General features: G+C 37.0%; 1 protein-coding gene across 3 annotated transcripts in view; it reads right to left on the reverse strand.

Moving 5' to 3' along the window:
* Positions 1-18,957, reverse strand: part of NRCAM (neuronal cell adhesion molecule) — a 73,816-nt gene that overhangs the window by 14,531 nt on the left and 40,328 nt on the right. For 2 of the 3 annotated variants that reach the window (XM_053463090.1, XM_053463091.1), the window contains exons 5-22: positions 18,232-18,428; positions 15,229-15,351; positions 14,533-14,703; positions 13,392-13,448; positions 11,706-11,817; positions 10,133-10,317; positions 8,771-8,902; positions 8,389-8,532; positions 7,806-7,914; positions 7,267-7,433; positions 7,033-7,180; positions 5,044-5,168; positions 3,320-3,349; positions 2,482-2,583; positions 2,040-2,237; positions 722-792; positions 366-591; positions 169-284 (exon numbers count right to left, since the gene is read on the reverse strand). In XM_053463090.1, coding sequence (XP_053319065.1) covers positions 169-284; positions 366-591; positions 722-792; positions 2,040-2,237; positions 2,482-2,583; positions 3,320-3,349; positions 5,044-5,168; positions 7,033-7,180; positions 7,267-7,433; positions 7,806-7,914; positions 8,389-8,532; positions 8,771-8,902; positions 10,133-10,317; positions 11,706-11,817; positions 13,392-13,448; positions 14,533-14,703; positions 15,229-15,351; positions 18,232-18,428 — 2,413 coding nt within the window. Of the gene's footprint in view, positions 1-168; positions 285-365; positions 592-721; positions 793-2,039; positions 2,238-2,481; positions 2,584-3,319; positions 3,350-5,043; positions 5,169-7,032; positions 7,181-7,266; positions 7,434-7,805; positions 7,915-8,388; positions 8,533-8,770; positions 8,903-10,132; positions 10,318-11,705; positions 11,818-13,387; positions 13,449-14,532; positions 14,704-15,228; positions 15,352-18,231; positions 18,429-18,957 lie in introns of all 3 variants that reach the window. The other variant, XM_053463092.1, reaches the window with a different exon arrangement.

Genomic DNA, 18,957 nt, shown 5'->3' on the forward strand with positions numbered 1-18,957 from the left:
GTATTACTCAATGGTGACTAGTAATAGAATAGTAGAATAACTAATACCAAGTTATTACCTTGCACATAATACTACTGATTGCAAGGTGATAGAAAATAGATACTTTTTATCATTAATTTTTATTTAATACCCTGTAAATACATATTTGAAATCCCTGGAGTTACTCACTCTGTATCCTTGAAGATGACCTCGTACTGTCGTCAAGGGCACTGGATCCCACTGAACCTTTGCCAAAGTGGTATTAATAACTTCTACTTCAACACTGTTTGGGGCAACCATAGGTACTAAAGAACAAATAAACAGTTGTCAGGCTATAAGATTACACATATTTTATTGAGAGATAAAACAAATCTTTGCACACTTACAGTCTTCTCCTGAATGTCCAATGACTACCTTCGGCTCAGGGGCATATCCAAGATCATTCAATGCTTGGACCTTTATTTCGTAAGGCACAAATGTGGGCGTTCCAGAAACGATATACTTAGAAACGTTTGCAACTGTTACGGAGGTCCACTCATCATCAATGTCTTTCTGTCGCCAGCTGACTTTGTACTGAAGTCCAGGTCCATTGCAAAAGAATCCTTTCAACGTCTAGGACAATGACAACATGATAATTAGATAACTGATGATTTCCAGCACAATTTGACAGTTTTAAGATGCAATGAGTTTTGGTGAATATTTAAACGCACATAAAAAGAGAAACGTGCATTTGCAGACTTACTTCCCAGGTGATCACCAAGTTGTCTGGTTCGGTTCCTATCCCCTTTACACCAGATGGGTTTTTATCTGGCTCTAAAACGTTCAAAGTGAAATATAATACAGTTTGTTACATATCCATGTATCTTAACAAGCATATTCCCCCTAATCCACCTGCAAAAATGCAGCATTAACTGTAGCGTGACGTGCAGTATTTTGTTTTATACTAACAAACATCCAACTTTACTTTTACACAGTAGAATTATGCATTATAATTGTATTTAATATACATTAAGGGTATAGATCCAGTTATTATTTAAAAATAAATTTATATTTTTATATTATATTAATTCATATTCATGTATTTAGAATTAATTCCTGGTCCATGCATTCAACTTTTATACATTTTAACATAATCTTTGCATTAAAAAATATAACTATTAAAACCAATGACCAAACGCAAGTTACTTTAAAATAATCTTCTAGGCATCAAATGCCTATACTAAGCTTATACTAATACTTTTACACAATACTGTGAACACACGTAGGAGAATCTGTCATTTTCCAAACTACAAACCAACCAGGTAAACTTCTGTATCCATTTTGCTAATCAGATCCTTGCTAGAATGTATTTCATAACAGCCCCTGATAATCCCCTTTTTGATGCAGAATATATACTTAGATTTTTTTTATGGATAATTGTATCTGATAACTTACCATAGGCTGTGAACATTGCATGAATATGTACAGTATATTTCTACAATGTATGCCATTCCGATTAAAATAAAATCTGACAAGGACCGAGTATGAACAGTTATTATTAGTTATTATTCCAGCTATATTGGACTTCATTGAAATTCTGTTTGAACGCATGCCTGTCAATCACAGTGACAGTCATCGCCTGCATTGTTGGAGAATCTCGAGAGTATATGGCTGCAGGTGAATGTTTGTCACAGAAGCCAATGTTTCAGTCTAAATACTAATAGTTTTTTGGCATTAATCATTACTCGCTCACTAAAACATGACTGTATTTCAAACTCTGCTTCAGAGCTGTATTGTGCTTTATATGCCGACAAGAGATACAGCAAATCGTTATGCGCTTTAAAGATGATGTTCCATTTCAACAAAACATTAATTGTACCCTCTAGGATCTTATAAAAATAAATCTAAGCATATCATTCTTTAATCACAAAGGGTAATCTTATAACAACATTGGGAACTTTTTAGAAGCCTCTATGGCAAACACCTCTCTGTGGATGGCAATATAGCATTCCTAGCAAATAGGAATGAAGCACATAATACTTGCCTCCTCAAAGTGAGTAACTTGAGGAAATAATACAAACCTGCTGCTTTTGTCATATATTGCTCAGAGGATTCACTTGGGCTGCTTCTGCCAATCTCATTCACTGCAATGACACGGAAGGAATAGCCGACATACGGAGACAGGTCCAATGTGGATGTCGTCTGAGTACCGCCGACTGTGGTCTGTAAGTGCCATACTCCTGGTTCATGCATTGCATCTTCATATTCAACAATAAAATCTAAGAAACAAAAAAAAAATGTTTTTAAATGAATAAATTGTAAAATACTTAAACAAGTATTTTTTTGTGTTTTTTCCATATGTGCTCTTACTACGTTTATCCACAAGGTAGCGCTAGAGCGCTCCATTTCTGTAAGAACAGACGCTCTATTGCAGACTCTGGAAATAAAGTGTTTAGATATCTTCTGGTGTGTGTGCGGACACAGTTACTTGCTCGATTCTGTCAATCCCGCATTGGAACCTACTTGTAATAGGGCTGTTGTTGTCGTCTCCGGGCACCCAAGATAGCTGCACACTTCTATCGAGGCGATCAGTCAATTCCAAATCAAAAGGTGGGTTTGGGCGATCTGCAATTGAAAAGCTTTATTATGCAAAATAAACATGTAGCTTCCGTACGCCACCAAGACAGATGAGCAAAGAAAAGAGTCGGTGAAGCGTAACACCAAATTCATGTGTGGGAAGAAGGCTTTCACATGCGTTCGAAATAAAGCTGCAGATAAATCTAACATGGCAATGAAACGTAGCATGAAATGGAGCTCTATAATGCTTTGCAGGACCACAGCAACACAATGCAAATAAACTATAGGATGCAACAAGATGAACAAAGGAAATATCTCCATCTTGGTGGGAAAGTTGTTGATGACCTGCTCATTACTGTCCAAACATTTTACTATTGGCTTTAGACAATTTGCAAAAACTAAAACATTGGTTAATATAAAATCTGAAATAGTTCACAACTGTTACTGTAGGATACAGCGCTACTTATAGGAGATAGAATTCTTATTTCATTTGCCATAATGAAAGATATACACATGGCCGGCTTATACTTTCTGAATGTTTCCAATGCAAATGGATTTGAAATAGAATGCTGTATGTAAATGTAAAATAATGATTTGTCTTGTTCTATGCTTTCTTTATAACTTTGCAAACAACAAAATAATTCATAGCAATAAAGATCATGCACAATGCAAAAAAAAATGTTATGATCAAAAGAATAAACACAAACACAATAAATAGCAAATACAATCGTGCATTTGGTCAAATGGTGAAGGAGAGATGTGTTTTAAACTTTTGAATTGTTACCGTTGTATACAGTTGGAGTAGGGGGAGCTGCTGCAAGGGATATTAACAGAAATATTAGTACAGATTGAAAACCAACATAACCCAGCTATAACTCATATCGTTTAGTATTTTAACTGTAGATAACTGTTGAAAAGGATAGGAGACTAACTGTAGCGCATTGTATAAATAAAAATAATAATTACCGTATTTGCTCGATTATAAGACGACCCCCCAAAATCAAAATATTAATTTAGGAAAAAAACAAAAAGCCTGAATATAAGACTACCCTATAGGAAAAAAAGTTTTACTAGTAAATATTAATTCATGTAAACTATTTTTTCTTGTTTAATAAAAGCTATGATTGAGAAAAATCTATATATTTTATTTCCTTTTATTTGCCAACCTGCCTCCCCGGTTATGCACATCTGTCCCAGGCTTGCCACTCTGCCCCCAGAAATGCCTTATACCCCCTATTTGCCACTCTGCCCCATGATGTGCCTTTTAACCCCCTCCACTCTGGCATATAGGGGGTTAAAAGGCATATCATGGGGCTGAGTGGCATATAGGGGGTTAAAATCCATTTCTGGAGGTATATATATATATATATATGCTAACAGCGATCACACTCCTATCAAGCCAAGGCAGCCAGTACATGCTGGAACCTGGGGATGATAGTAGTGTGATTACAGCCTCCCTATGCCATGCTACCAACACCCCCTTACACATATATGCTATCACACACACACTCATTCACAAACCTTTAAATACTCATTCATTCCATTAATCACACATACTCAAAAACCCTCCCGACCCCCTTACCTGAACTGCAGATCTCCCACTCGCAGACTTCTGCAGGGGCCCGGCTGTGCGAGCAACTTCTCTGGCTCCGCCCCCAGAGGAAGGAGGGGGGAGGTAGAGTTATGTGAGGACTGTGCTAGCTTCCTGTTCTCCTGCTGCTAGTATCATAGACGCTGCTCGCGACCAAAGCCCAGTAAGCAGCACGGCCGAAGCAGAATGAGGTCTGATTAGAAGACGACCTCGATTATAAGACGAGGGGTATTTTTCAGAGCATTTGCTCTGGAAAAAACCTCATCTTATAATCGAGCAAATACGGTACATGCTTGATTGGTTATATTATATTTCCATATAACTTTTCTTGTGAACTGATAGGGTAAAATGGTATCAAATAGTTATGTGAAAAAGGGGTTGAAAATGCCTGGGACATTAATGAAGAAAAAGGGAAGAATAATAAGCTAATGGATAGTAATTTAGATGTATAAGAAGAAGAGTATTCAATAAATAGAGAGAATGTTCAAGTGTAATAATTATTGTATATATTATATAGATATAATATTAGTCTATATTACAGGACCAGTAATGTCTTTTCTGGCTATTAAATGAGCTGCAGGTTTCTTTATGGGCAACTACTGTCTACCTCCCAACAAGCAGCACCGCCAGGCCAGACGTTATTCACACTCCTGGGCACGGACACCTAGCGGCAGGGTTCCTGATTGGACAATATCAGCCTCTATCCAGCCCAATGCCATCCTATCTGGTTAAGCAAGGTTAGACTGAGAAGTCTACATAAACAAAGCAAGCCATGTTTAAGGAACACTGTGGATACAGTGGTCTGAGATACACATTTCACACAATGATGTATGCACTCACACTCCTGACACTGGAAAGTGTTAATACGGCAAAGTTCATGTGACCATAACAAAGAATCCATATACAGCATGTCTTACCAACAACAGTGAGAACCGCACTGGCTGAGACGCTGTCCAAGGTGGTGTTGGCTACACAAGTGTACGTTCCTTCGTCCTTATCTGTTACATTCCTTATAGTCAGTCGTTCTTTGTGAATGGTGACTCTGCAAAATAATAAAAATATGGGACAAATTGTGAAAGTTAGATTTCTGTCTCTATTAAGTTTACATAGATTATGTAGGTTGCTCATCTATTACTATATTGTCAATATTATGATATTACGATGCGCTAATCAGTTACAATTTCATTTAATCTTAACCAAAGAGGATATATACCGTATTGGCTCGAATATAGGCCGCACTTTTTTCCCCCACTTTAAGTTTTTAAAGTGGGGGTGCGGCCTATATTCGGGCTCTAGCGCCCGACGCCCGGGACATGCAGTCCCGGGCGCCGGGCAGGCAGCGGGGTTAAGATACAGATCCCCCGCAGCGGTGCAGGGGACCTGCATCCTTCTCCCCGATACGCTCAGACAGCCTCCCCTGCCAGCACTTCCCACGGGGGGGGGTGCCGGCACGGGAGGTTATCTAAGCGTTTTACCTCTGCCCACCCCCGACTTACCGGAGCAGACTCCCGGGTGTCTTGCGGGGCCGGCGGGAGACATTTACGCAATACGCGCATGCAACTTCCGGTACCGGAAGTTGCATACGCGTATTGCGTAGATGTCCCTCGCCGGCCCCGCAAGACACCCGGGAGTCTGCTCCAGTAAGTCGAGGAGGGGGGGCAGAGGAGGACAGCGGCAGCGGATCGCGGGGAGGGAGGACAGCGGCAGCGTATCGCGGGGAGGGAGGACAGCGGCAGCGGATCGCGGGGAGGGAGGACAGCGGCAGCGGATCGCGGGGAGGGAGGACAGCGGCAGCGGATCTCGGGGAGGGAGGACAGCGGCAGCGGATCTCGGGGAGGGAGGACAGCGGCAGCGTATCGCGGGGAGGGAGGACAGCGGCAGCGTATCGCGGGCAGGGAGGACAGCGGCAGCGTATCGCGGGGAGGGAGGACAGCGGCAGCGTATCTCGGGGGGGGAGACAGAGTGGCAGCATGTTTTTTTTGGTGCTTTTTTAAAGAAAAAAAACTTTTTCTTTAAAAAAGCACCAAACTTTTAGGGTGCGGCCTATATACGGGGGCGGCCTATATCCGAGCCAATACGGTATATATATATAGGAAATGCTTATGAAACTTATTTTGATTATGGAAATAATCATGTATATGTTATAAACCAAGCAAGGTAAAATACAGGCTAACAGGGAAGAGACTGGCAATCCCACAGTAAAGGTGGAAATAACATGCTATTCCTGCAAACACATATCTGACTCCATAGTGAAAAGACACACAAATGTATGATTCCTATATGTATTGCGTATGCAACATTTGGTTATGCAACGACATAAGACGTCACTTTGTTTCGTTTTATTAGGTACGTTTACTTTTTTCATATGTTACTGCAGTGTGTAAATACATTTTTGCATCAGAGTATCATATGGAAATGATGGCATGTAGCTTTCAAACTCTGAGAGCAGCCGTGCAGAAAAAACCTTCAGCCTGCTTTCCAATATGGCAATACGAAGGATCCAAGACAATCAAAGAACAATACTATACCTAAAGTTAAGCAGTAGATTGTAAAAGGTTTCCTAAATGGGTAACAGTGAACAAATTATGCTTTGGTAAAGGGACTTCAAAATATTATTTAACAGTATTAAATAAAACGTAAGCATAACGTTAGCCTAAAAACGAATGTGCGGCTGCGTAGATTATGTCATATTGTTGCCGCTGGCCTTAAAGTGCCAGGGACGCTTAGTCACCTCCAGTCTGTTCCCGCCCCTTATTTTGCATCAGCTGGAAGTTACAGTTCTGTTAACTATGATGCTACATAGGGGTTATTTTGCCTTTGCTCCTCTTTTACCCAGAATCATAGTTACTATATGTATCATTACAAAATAATATTTAATACAACTGCTCACGCTAATGATACAATACCTTTCATCAACAGGCAGATCACCACTGTCCTTTAGCCATGATATCACTGGAACTAACGTTGGATCATGCTTCACTTTGCACTCAAAAGATGCATTACCGTGTCTCTGAACCACCTTGTATTCTGGTGGTGTCATAATCATAGTTGGATCTAAAATAAAAATTCACATTTTTGAATTTACAGCTTTAATACAGATTAAACAAGTCTTAAGGATGAATAAGTCAGCTAATGTTTACCTTTGACTTCAAGCTCAATTGTCCTCTGATCTGTCCCCAATTTATTTCTTGCTACGCATGTGTATGTTCCGCTGCTATCTTTTTGTGCCACGGGCACTTCTAATGTCCCGTTATCATGAAACACATATCCGTTCCCACGCAAAATACTTGCCTGCGTGCCCTTAAACCTTAAAAATAATAACAACAACCATTTATACAGCTGGCATCCAATAAGCAACACACTTAAAGAGTTTTCATTTTGTATACTGCTTGAGCCATAGTAATGTTTTGGTGGTCTCTGAAATTTCATGGCAACTAGGTTTTGAAACAAACAAATTTAAACACTAAAAAAACTAGCAATCCAATCAACAGGTTTAGTTAATGGCTCATATAAATGAACTCAAAATACCCAAAAGAACCATAGATTTGGGTATTAACTTTTTAAAATGATCGATTTTGCTGTTATATAGTGGCCACTACTTAACATTTGAAAAGCAGATCTATCTTGAAAACTCATTTTTGGGCATTAAAACCAATGACCGTAAACGATGCTCACTTACCATTCAATTTGAGGAATTGGTGAGCCAAAAAAGGGGCAGTGTAACAAAGCTGCTCTATTGGCTATAACTTTATAAACTTTCTTCGAAGACAGAATTCGGGGGGGCTCCGCTAAAACACAGAACACGTACAAGTTTGATGAAGTCGTCTGCATAAGTTAAGCTCATAAAATGTATCAAATGTATACTAATTCCCAAATGCATTAGAAGGACTATAAAAGTAAATAAGACTTTCTAGAAAGTTAATTCAAATGGTATTCGTACATACACACCGCAAAATATTTACCTCTTTGTAATAAATGGGTAATGAATATCAATTATTGCTATAAACAGAAAAAAAATATTACTAGGCTTATTTATTCTTATGTACTTATAAAGCATCAACAAAGTGTCTATGGTTAATACGGGAGACGTAGAAATACATACAAATGGAATGGGAGAACCGGTCTTTTGATACAAGTGGTACAATAAATGTATACATTCTCATTACATACAAAATAGGTGTCTTGTTTAGAAAAGTCTGCCCCTGACATTTATTTAGCTTAAAAGTAGAAGGAGGACAGAAATTAAGAATATTTGATCTCACCGAGTACATTGACAAAGGCATTTGCGAGCAGGTAGCCATACTGGTTAGAGGAGTTGCACTGAAAAACAGCACTGGCTCTTTCTGGCACCTTAGTAAATATCACTGTGTCACCATCGACTCTTCTGCTTGGGTCTGGAGGAGCCGCTGTCAATTTAAAAGAAAAAAATAATAATTACAAAAAAAAGACAACAATAATAAATATGTTTGCAGCTGCTCTGTCTATTACTGCATAATTGTTTGGTAGCAAATAATACAAGTAATATTACATTCTTCATTTAAGATTAAAGAAAAAGTAAATTAACCAAATAAAGATGTACTGGAGATGTGATTTACATAGCAAAAATGTCTCCAGATAAAGCCAGTTTAAGGTAATGACACGTACATTCAATGGGCACTCCATTGATAAGCCATGTGGTTGTTGGAGTAGGGTTTCCGTTAGCTCTGCAGATCAGGGTTCCATCCTCTCCTGGAGACAGCACCAGGTTTCGGGGTGCAGTTATCCAATAAGGTGCGGCTAAAAATATTTACACATGGAATGAACATGATTATCAATGCAGAATACGATGCAGTAAGTTTTAGGTGAATGTGTAACTGTACTCAATACTCAAATAAAGTGTCATCTGAGAGCGTATATGAACAAGAAGCTGAGGAATCATTCAGGGTTAGTGTAGGAATGTTCCACCAGGTCTGTAAGGGATATGTCAATGGGCCTTCTCATAAAAGAACAAGGAACAAGCTTAAGGGGGTACTCCATAACCCATATTAACGCCCACCTACAAATCCTATTTGTACATAAGTTAACCCCTGGATCAGAACTATTTCGTGCCACTCCATCTCTTTATTTTATCATCCATGCTATAAATAAGGAAGATCCTTGCTCATGCCTTGTAAATGGTATCCCTGTAAAAGGATCCTAGTAAGAATAACTATATTGCTTAAATATCTCATGAGAAAATGTAAAGTTCCATAGGCGTTCGGAACTTCAGAGGTCAGATTAAATATATAGAAAATCTTTGTAGTTTATAACAAAATACATATTATATATTCTATTATTATAAATAAGGATTGTTTGTGACACTTTTGGTCATGCAAAATAATATTCATTAGCCATGGTTCCCAACACGGCTAACTGTATTAAAAATGATTTAAAATGCATGATTTGGTGTAGCATTGCAGCAGCGATCGTGTTGGTCGGTAATAAAAAGTGAAGTCTCATTACACTCTATGTACAGTATGTACAGTATTTCTTCTTTTAGCCATTGCTTCAATGCACACCCTGCAAATCCATTATCTCTATACAAGCGAACATGTGCAATATTGCAGTTGGTCTGTTTGCTTCTCCTTCTTTAGATATATATAGCGTAAATCACTTGGACAAGAATAGAAAGCATTACGGATGATCACCATGGTAACCAGCTTCTTCTCCGCTTCTCGGGGAAAAAAAAAACGATAATAAAATGCTGAAAAAAAAATATGGGTCTCTAAGCCATGCTCCATTTATAGAGCTTAATAAATCTGCACAGAGCTTGATATGAAAAAAAAAGTTGGAAATTTAGGAGGATATGTAATTGCATTTCTGTGTTGGGATTGCTATACAGGCATCCCTCTGATTATCTTGAATACAGTGATTCGTGATTACTTCTTTAAACTCATTCACTTCTACATAACGGAAGACTGTAGGCCAAAGCCACTGAGCAACTGGACCTTTTTGGCTTTGTTTACTAAGCTTGGCCCATGTGCATACCTTTCACAATGACTGTTATGATGTGGTGAGTTGACCCCAAGATATTTTTGGCCGTGCATTTGTATTTTCCAGAATCGGCTTCCGATACATCAATTATCTTTAGCGTCTTATTATAGTTTTCATAGAAAACTCTGTCACTAGGCAGCTCAGCCCCTTCTTTACTCCAGCGGATGTCTGGTGTGGGCCTGTAAAATATCAGGAATGGTTAAACAAAAGAAAAACACACAAAAAAGAACCCCCGGCACACTGCTAAACTAAACTGAGTATTTTATTGCTTTTCAGAAACAAAATAAGCACAATAATTCTCTCTCAAGGAACATGCCTTGAAAAATTGAATTTTTGGTCTAAGACAAGAAAACTGATCTCACATGAAAGAGGTCTTGGAAACCTCAATGCTTGGTTTTGGAGCAACAGATATGATGATTCTGCTGTTTGCTCTCTTTAGATTACTATTCATCGAGTTGCACCTAATAAATCTGACATTTAACCCAAAACATAAATATGCGTTCAAATACTGTACAAGTGTGAAGCTTGTACATGCAATAAATAATTTAACTTTAAACAACAAAATAAAATAAATATATTATGTTATATTTATTAAACAATTTATTTAAATATTGTGTGCACCAGCATTTAATATAAGAGAAGTTATGGACGGAGGACAATCACTACAGCGATTGTATGCTATGTAAAAATGACCCATTAAGGTGTCGCTGAAAAATTATTTATCTGCAAGCTACCACAACCTACAGGCTTTAAATCAATGGAGTGAAACATTGACTTCTGTCTCCGTGGAATGAAATGAAGAAGGGTTGAAAATGAAATACATTTATGCACTGTGTAAATGAGACTATTTCATTTGGTGCTAAAAGTTACGAAATAAACACTAAAGACACATTAAAATGATTCATATATTGTATGTGAAAATTAGGCAGTGCAAAAGAAAATCTGCTAGAAGACATATATGTAAAATTGCTGTTCTTTTCATTTACAATTTCTGCAGTCTTCCCATTAAATTATATGACCGTATAAAGTTATTAATACTTTAAAAAGGTCAGTTGCTAGTAATATACTAGATATAATATATTGGCCTTTTTGGCATGGTTTTCTTTGCTTCTTTATTTGTGGCATGGGTACTATTTGAAAGACGACTGCAAAGTAAGGTTAACCCTGCCTTGAAAAGGCCGATGGGTTCTAGTTGCCTCCACGGTCACATTACAAGGATTCATCGTAGCCTATTAAGTGCTTATTTTACCCCTTTAAACAAAATTCTTACTAAGATGCCTTTAAATTGGAAATAACTACTTTAGGTTACATCTTTAAGTTCAGGTTTAATTACTACTAGGACCAGACATTTGTAGCCGGATCAGATGTGCCCTTGGCCATTGGTGCTTCTTGCTCACAACTCTTTCCAGGTTATTTATTTAGGGTACGTCCGCCTGCTGGATACACGCAATTCACGCTGTAAATGTGTAAGCGGCCGATGTAAGAAAGTGATTTATCAGTCACTGGCCTTTAAGGACTAACCAATAAACTCAGGGAGTTACATGGAAAACGATAGCTCGTTACTTACAGTCCTTCTGCTATACATTCCAGCAAAAGCACATCTCCCCTGAGCACAGTTTTATTACTTGTGGCCCCTTTAGGAACCAAAAGGCTTGGGCGTCTTTCACCGGCTGGACTATCTGGAAAGAAAAACAAAATATTTTCAAGCTTTTTTAGTTTGATTTCTTTTAAGTTAAAAATAATGCATTGTTTTTGGAGCTGAGATATGGTTATTTGACAGGGATGTAAAGACATAGACTTTGAATTAGAAATATGAATAATGGATTCTAGGATAGTATACAGACCAACTATTATTCAAGGCATGCAACATTATTACTGACATTCATTATGTGAGATATTTGCATATTTTAATTTTCAAAAGCAAAAGAAGAAAACAGAAATAGTTGTCTCTTTTAATGAACTTACTGAATGTAAATGAAACCATGTGATGATTCAAAAGCGATATCCTGTGGATACCTATGTCTTATTTATAGCGATTTTACTGTGAATCTTTGAAAAGGGAATAGAAAATAGGTTTTTTTTGCTTGATTATGCAAATGCTAGGGGATTTTACATCTAACTTTGAACACTTAAATTGACCCTCATGGAATTCATCTTAGCAGTTCTAAAATTAAAGTTTTCAAAAATGACATTTTCTGAATATATAATGCTTTTGATCTCACGACATGTAGAGAAGCTTCAAGAGAATTGCTGCCTATTTATTACATTTCACTAGCAGCAAAACGCACCTACATTGTGATCCTAAAGGGAAAACAAGAACTGGAAAAAAGCACTGCCTTTTCAAGATTCACACATTTTCCCCAAGAAGAAATATATGTTTCTTGATAGAAGGAAGATAACATTTGACTCTTTAGCTAAACTTGGCCTGCATAGCCCCATAATTCTCAGTGATAATGTGAGTTGTATTCCCATAATCAGATATGGTTTATCATGGTTTATATGGTTTATCAACCTCTTTGAAAGTCATGTGCGTATCCCAACACACTAATAAACCAATGGTTCATTCAAAGTACTAAATGTGACAGTACATTCCTTCAAATGAAGGAACCTGCTTGCTGTCCTGTCTGCTTTTCTGGTGTGACTATGTGGTTACTCTGTAGATATAATTTTAATTATGTATTTTGTGTTTCAGAGTTGTTCAGAGTTTAATAAATTACACATTTCTATGCAGATTACCTATTTGTGTAGCTTGTGCGTGAACTAAAGTATGTCTAATGTGAAGAGGTTCTCTTTCAGAAGAAGCTGTTTTTCTGCACAGGAATTTTCTGTAATTCGTACCTTTTCGTACATTTTCCATTTACCTTTGTATTGGCTGAGAAGTGTAAAACATTACAAGTGACATTTCAGGTACCATGTGCCTCTCAGCTGTTTAAAATGGATTGTTTACTCTGCAATGAATGGAATTGCTAAGAAGCTACACATATATCAGAATTTTGCAAATATGTTTTTGTGCTATGAAATGTGTGTAATGCTTTGCTTGTTTAGTGAAATAGATCTTGTTTATGTGAAACTGCGTCAATACTGACAACAATGTTGAGAAAATACCAGAACATAATCTGTAAGATACAGATAGAAGTTTGATTAAGAAGAACAAATTAGTGAGAGTACATGTTAGGTGACCATGAAAGTAAAGTTAGTCCTAAATTCTAGTATTAAATGGAATACTGTTTGAATATTGTTTCCCAAAACTCACCACCATACAACTCAGTGTCACTTAAATTAGCTGCAATAGTTTCATTCATTGAATCCACTGAAATAAACAGAATGAGACATTAAACATATAAGCCTAAGCCTAAAATGCAGTGTTAATGGTGCGGTCCCACTGGAAGACCGCAAAGTAAGATTGCAGGTCCTTTGCTCCACCATCTCTCAATCCAACACCTGGAAAGTCTGCTGAGCACAATAGGAGGTGTAGGATTTCCAGAAGAGATTTAGTCCTTCAACCTGGTTAAAACTGATCAGATGTGTTCATGCTTATACCAACTTAAACAGGAGTCAAGTCAGGACCGTTTCACTATTCCGAATTATAGTTTAAATACTAACCCTGACAATTCTGAAGTTGGGTTTCAGATGTATCAGCGGAAGCAGCAGCCCTGACAACTTAGACAACCTCCCCAAATAGGTTAACATGATCTTTAACTAAGTGAAGAAGGTGGCACAATCCTTAGCGACTGCTGTCTTTTTTTACCTGCTCCAATGGTCGCTGAAAAGAGCTAAAGCAGTCTTTGAAATTGCAGAACTAATCTCCAAATAACTTGTTAAACATCATTGCTGTGTGCAATATTTAGGTTACATGTGTATAATCTAAATTGGTGCCAGAAATCAGGCTTTGTCCAAGAAAAAATATTTACTTAATATGGGTTAATAAGGGTTTTCTCAACATCAAAGGTCAAGCTATTGCTGAACATGCACGGTATTTTACTATGTAATTAGGACATTCCCTCTATTGTTTACCAAGACACTGTATACTTACTGGAACTAAAAAAGTACTTCCTAGCATGCATACATATCAAGCACAATATTGGTATGAGTTCAACAATATCTGGAAATGTCCAATTATGATAATGTTTGGCTAAGATGATATTTCCACAAAAACCCAAGCGCAGGGGATGTGCACGGGTGTATCAGACATACTGAGATACAAAGTGGAGATAGCCTTAGAAGTGAACCTGATGTCATAGTAAATTGTGTATGATGGAGTTTCTAAAAAGCTGGTAAGACTGAAAAGATGAATTAAGGTCTGACATTGAAAACACATGATTTATTACAAGAAAAAAATAAAAGATACAGAGTAAACATATAAACGGATATGAAGTGCAATGCCTGTGACTTACTTGATAAAACTTTTAAAGAGATCGGCTGCTTCTGATGTATTGTCTGAGTAAGATTGAATCTTGCATAGCAAATGTAGAAATCACGGCTATCCTCTGGCTGAACGTTGGAAAAAAAAAGATCTCCATTTAAACCTTGAGAGACTCTTTCATTCTGAGGCAGCCGCTGGAAGGCTACGGAAAAAAGGGAACAATGCAATAAGTTGCCAACATCACCTTGAATATTGTCTTGCCATTTGGAGCTATTGTATGTTTTATTAGTAGCAAAGTACTATGTTAACATATTCTGTTTTGGTTTTTTTTGGCAGAAAGAATACTGGGATATAGTAATAGTATGGGTGAGCTGTTCAATGTATCAATGTTCTGATATGTGGGGATAAGTCTGTGTGCATGAAAACACAACATACATTATCTGCTGTAAGTCATGTGTCCTCTGATTCCTAGTTTAATGCACCACGCCAGTCAAAACTGCATGTCGTGTTATGACAGCCTACGCCGTCATAGCGCAATGTCCCTCTTGTCAGACATGCTCTTTTGACAATGTATTTGAAAACATTTATGACTACAGTATCCTGAAAATCTTAGACTTTAAAACATTCACATATAACAGAGAAGGTTTTTTGATTGGGAAGGTTTTTGTAATACTTAGTGGAAGACGCAATTTTACATACTCTAATTATATGAACAAAAACAACTTACAGTTATCCATCCAGAATACAATAGGAGGAGGTAATCCTTTCGGAGGTCTGCATGGTAGAACCAATGGTAAACCATGCTGTATTACTATTGGTTCAATCTTTTCCTTTGTCCAGAGGGGAGATCCTGTTAAAAAAGAACAGTAAGTTAGATACAATTACAGTGATACATTTCCGCTCAACTCATGGTATAGCATCTAAAGTAAAGATAAATGTTTTGTGTTGGTTTGTGTTGGTTTTAAATGGTAATACCTAAAAGAAAATTCTTAGATAAAGCATACTGTAAATATGTCTGAGGCCAGCTTACTTGAGAATGGTGAACCTATGCTTACTTCAGAACAGAGAACCTTGCCCTATGGTAAGTCATCACTCAAGAATGTATTGTACCATTCTAGAAGAAAAATCTCCATCAGCATATGAGACTGATCCACCGATAAGGGCAATGAGATTGATCCACCGATAAGGGCAATGAGACTGGAAATACAAGGCCGAATATATAAGCATCAGTATCTTGACTTGACATTGAGGTGCTTGTGGTGTCTCTTCAGGAGCAGCAAACAAGGTTACCATTGTTTTCAGGAGTTTTTATTTTTAACAATATGGTTTTGTATACCAATGCAAATTTAAGATGACAACTTAAATTCCTAAACTTTCATCTAATCTCAGGAATCTTCGCAATTTGTACTTTAAAGAATTCCTTATTTCTGTACCGCGTACAATTCTCACAGCAGAAAAGCAAATAGCTCAAACTGAGATTTTCCATTTAAATGTCACGGGAGTGTGTGGAAAATACAATCTAAATGGTTTTGAACTTATAGACATCTCTAAAGTAGCTGCCCTACTGTGAATTCTCACCATGGCTCCACTTGATTGACTTAAGTTAATCACTAATGCTCAAGCCTTTCTAGGGCTTACCATAACTATTTCAGTACCAGCCACTCCTGGTGAACAATGGTAAACTGTCTGACGCAATTAACTAAGTAAGGAGTAAGGTCTACCTGCGTTAAAAGTATACCATAAAATATCACCATCCATTCTTTATTCAGAATGTCGTGCCTCCTCAATACTCATATGTACCAGCTAGCTTTAGAAGATGAAGCTTAGGTAATAACCAACAGCTGTTGCATTTCAATACCTGCTAAGTGTCACTACTTATAAGGGACATTTCCAAAGATATCTGTCCCTCTTTCCACCCCTAACTCTTTTCTAGGAACTCAGAATACTTGTTGGGTATGACACCTTAAAAAGCACAATAATATGTATACAAACAGCAGAAAATGTATACATTTAACTTTAAACATAAAATATGTATTCTTCATATATATATATATATATATATATATATATATATATATATATATATATATATATATATATATATATATATATATATATATATATATATATATATATACATACATACATACATATCTACAATGGTGGCAAAGTTACCTAAAAATATTAGCACAGTTCTGCTTCTTATATTTCTGCTTCAGAAATGTGCATTTAAGTAGTATTTACTGGATGTGCGCTGATTCCTTGACTGTAGTATGTATATATTTGTCATTTTCAAAATTTGTCTTTGTATGGTTATTAGGGTGGGGTTTTGCTTTTTTTGTATTTAAAGTTCCACCGCCTTGCCATGTCTATAACCCATACATGGGAACTTGGGAGTCTCCAAGTAAAGGGCTGCTTTCCCGGGGTTTAGGATAATATGTTTGGTCTCTAGCCAGGAATAATGCCCACACCCTATCCGGCTTCCACCTACTCTCTGCTTTGATTCTTCTTCTTATCACTTTTATGTTTAACTGAGACTAGCCCTTTCCCTGATCTCGGCCACACACCACTCCAGGTAGCCAACACTGGGAAGTTCCCAGGTATGCTCTAACTACACCTCCTAAAATAAGAGCGTCCCTCTTCAGCCACGTTGTGAGGTATGCATTCATCAGTCATCTCATTTAAAAATCAACAGATATTGTACATGAATTCCACAAAGCGAGGAAATGTATCTCTTAGTATAAAAGGCCAGGTTCTTATTTTATGTCACTTTCTAGTGGTTAAAATGACTGTGAAAAAAATGTAAAAAGAAAATTGCTACATTGCTACAAATATCCAGAACTACATTATGAACCATATAAAAAAAATAAACTTTTTTTCTTCAGAAAAACACATTCAGGAAAAATCTGGTTTGAGAAAAGGAAAACAAAGGGTCTGTACTTATGACAAAGAGGGTGAATGTGCAATTGACAATAATATTTAAAATAAACACTGGGTAATGTAGAAAAAGTGTTGTTAATAAATAAAAAATATAAACAGCATACATATAAAATAAATGTAAGCAAATGAGGTGTTTTACTAATGACCATATAAAAAAAAATAATGAAGGTTATTTTTCACCTCTGGCATTATATCTACAATGAACACATGTAGCTCTGTGTGAGGACACATGAAATTGTCACTGTTCATTTTAATCTTTATCCTATTAACATTAGCCTAATTTCAGGCTGAATGAGCCATAATGACCTAATTTTAACTTTTAGACTGTTCTGATGTGAAGCTATCAGGTCCTAGCTGATATTGGATGCGCATTACCCAGGTTTACAAGGAAAAAGTGGTCAACAATCTCATCAGAGAGATTGGACAGAACATTCAAGTGCTCGGGTGCGTTAGGGTTCAACAACGAGGAATGTTCAGAGGGACGTAAGAAATATCATGCCAGAGCATTACATGGTTTGCTGTTACCTTCTAGCAAGATGGTTTGGATGATTTTATAGATGTCTTTAATCAAAGAAAAGAAACAAAAAATAAGAGAATTAAACAGAAAATTTTAGTGCTTGAAATAATGATCATCTAGAAACATTAAAATTTGTGTACTTTAGTTTTGTTCTTCATAGTAATAATTAGTGCAAAAAATAAACATTGAAAACATTTAAAAGTGAATTATAAAAAATATTCCACGTGATGAAAGTATTTCCAGTTAAGGTTGTTGATTTCACGGTGCACTTACTGGACTGGCGGATGACAATGTTGTTGGATACGGCAGTTCCACGATCATTGCTAGTTGTGCATTGATACTCCCCTTCATATGCCTCTGCCCTTCCACCATTCATGATATTGATCTCCAGGGTCCCTGAATTTGGTTTCATTGTTACCAGCGGGTCTTTATCTATGTCAAAATGAGTTCCATTGCGTGTCCAAGAAAAGCTGTCATATTAAAAATAATGATTACAAATATTCATATCTTCATATGAATAAAGGAGCTACCTAGTGTTCAATAGATTTTATAATTTGCAATATTTTCTAATTAATTCCCAGATTACAAAGTAGAACATTTTATGTTTAGGTACTACTATATCGTTTGCTATAAGTGTAGATAATATAAATTTCACCTGCTTTAGGACATTTAAAGAGTGTGTGCATGTTACAACTTCATAGCAAGTGCATAATTATTATAGCTAAACTCACCAAAGAGTGATTAATGTGACTTTTCTTCCCACCTAACTTTCTATCAATGCAGAAAGTCGGAAAACAGTATGAGTCAGATAACAGCATGAGGTTGATGCAGGTACTTATTCGTACAGTTACTTCTTGCTAAGACCCATAGGAGGGCCTGCACATATTGCTATAAGCCAAAAATCACTCAACACTTTAAAATGGCTTCCTGATCAATATGTTTTCTCATTAAATCAAGTCAACTGTATATCATTACTTTGACATATTTTCAATCAACACT

This window comes from Spea bombifrons, chromosome 4 (assembly GCF_027358695.1).
Source record: "Spea bombifrons isolate aSpeBom1 chromosome 4, aSpeBom1.2.pri, whole genome shotgun sequence".
Taxonomy (NCBI): Eukaryota; Metazoa; Chordata; class Amphibia; order Anura; family Pelobatidae; genus Spea; species Spea bombifrons.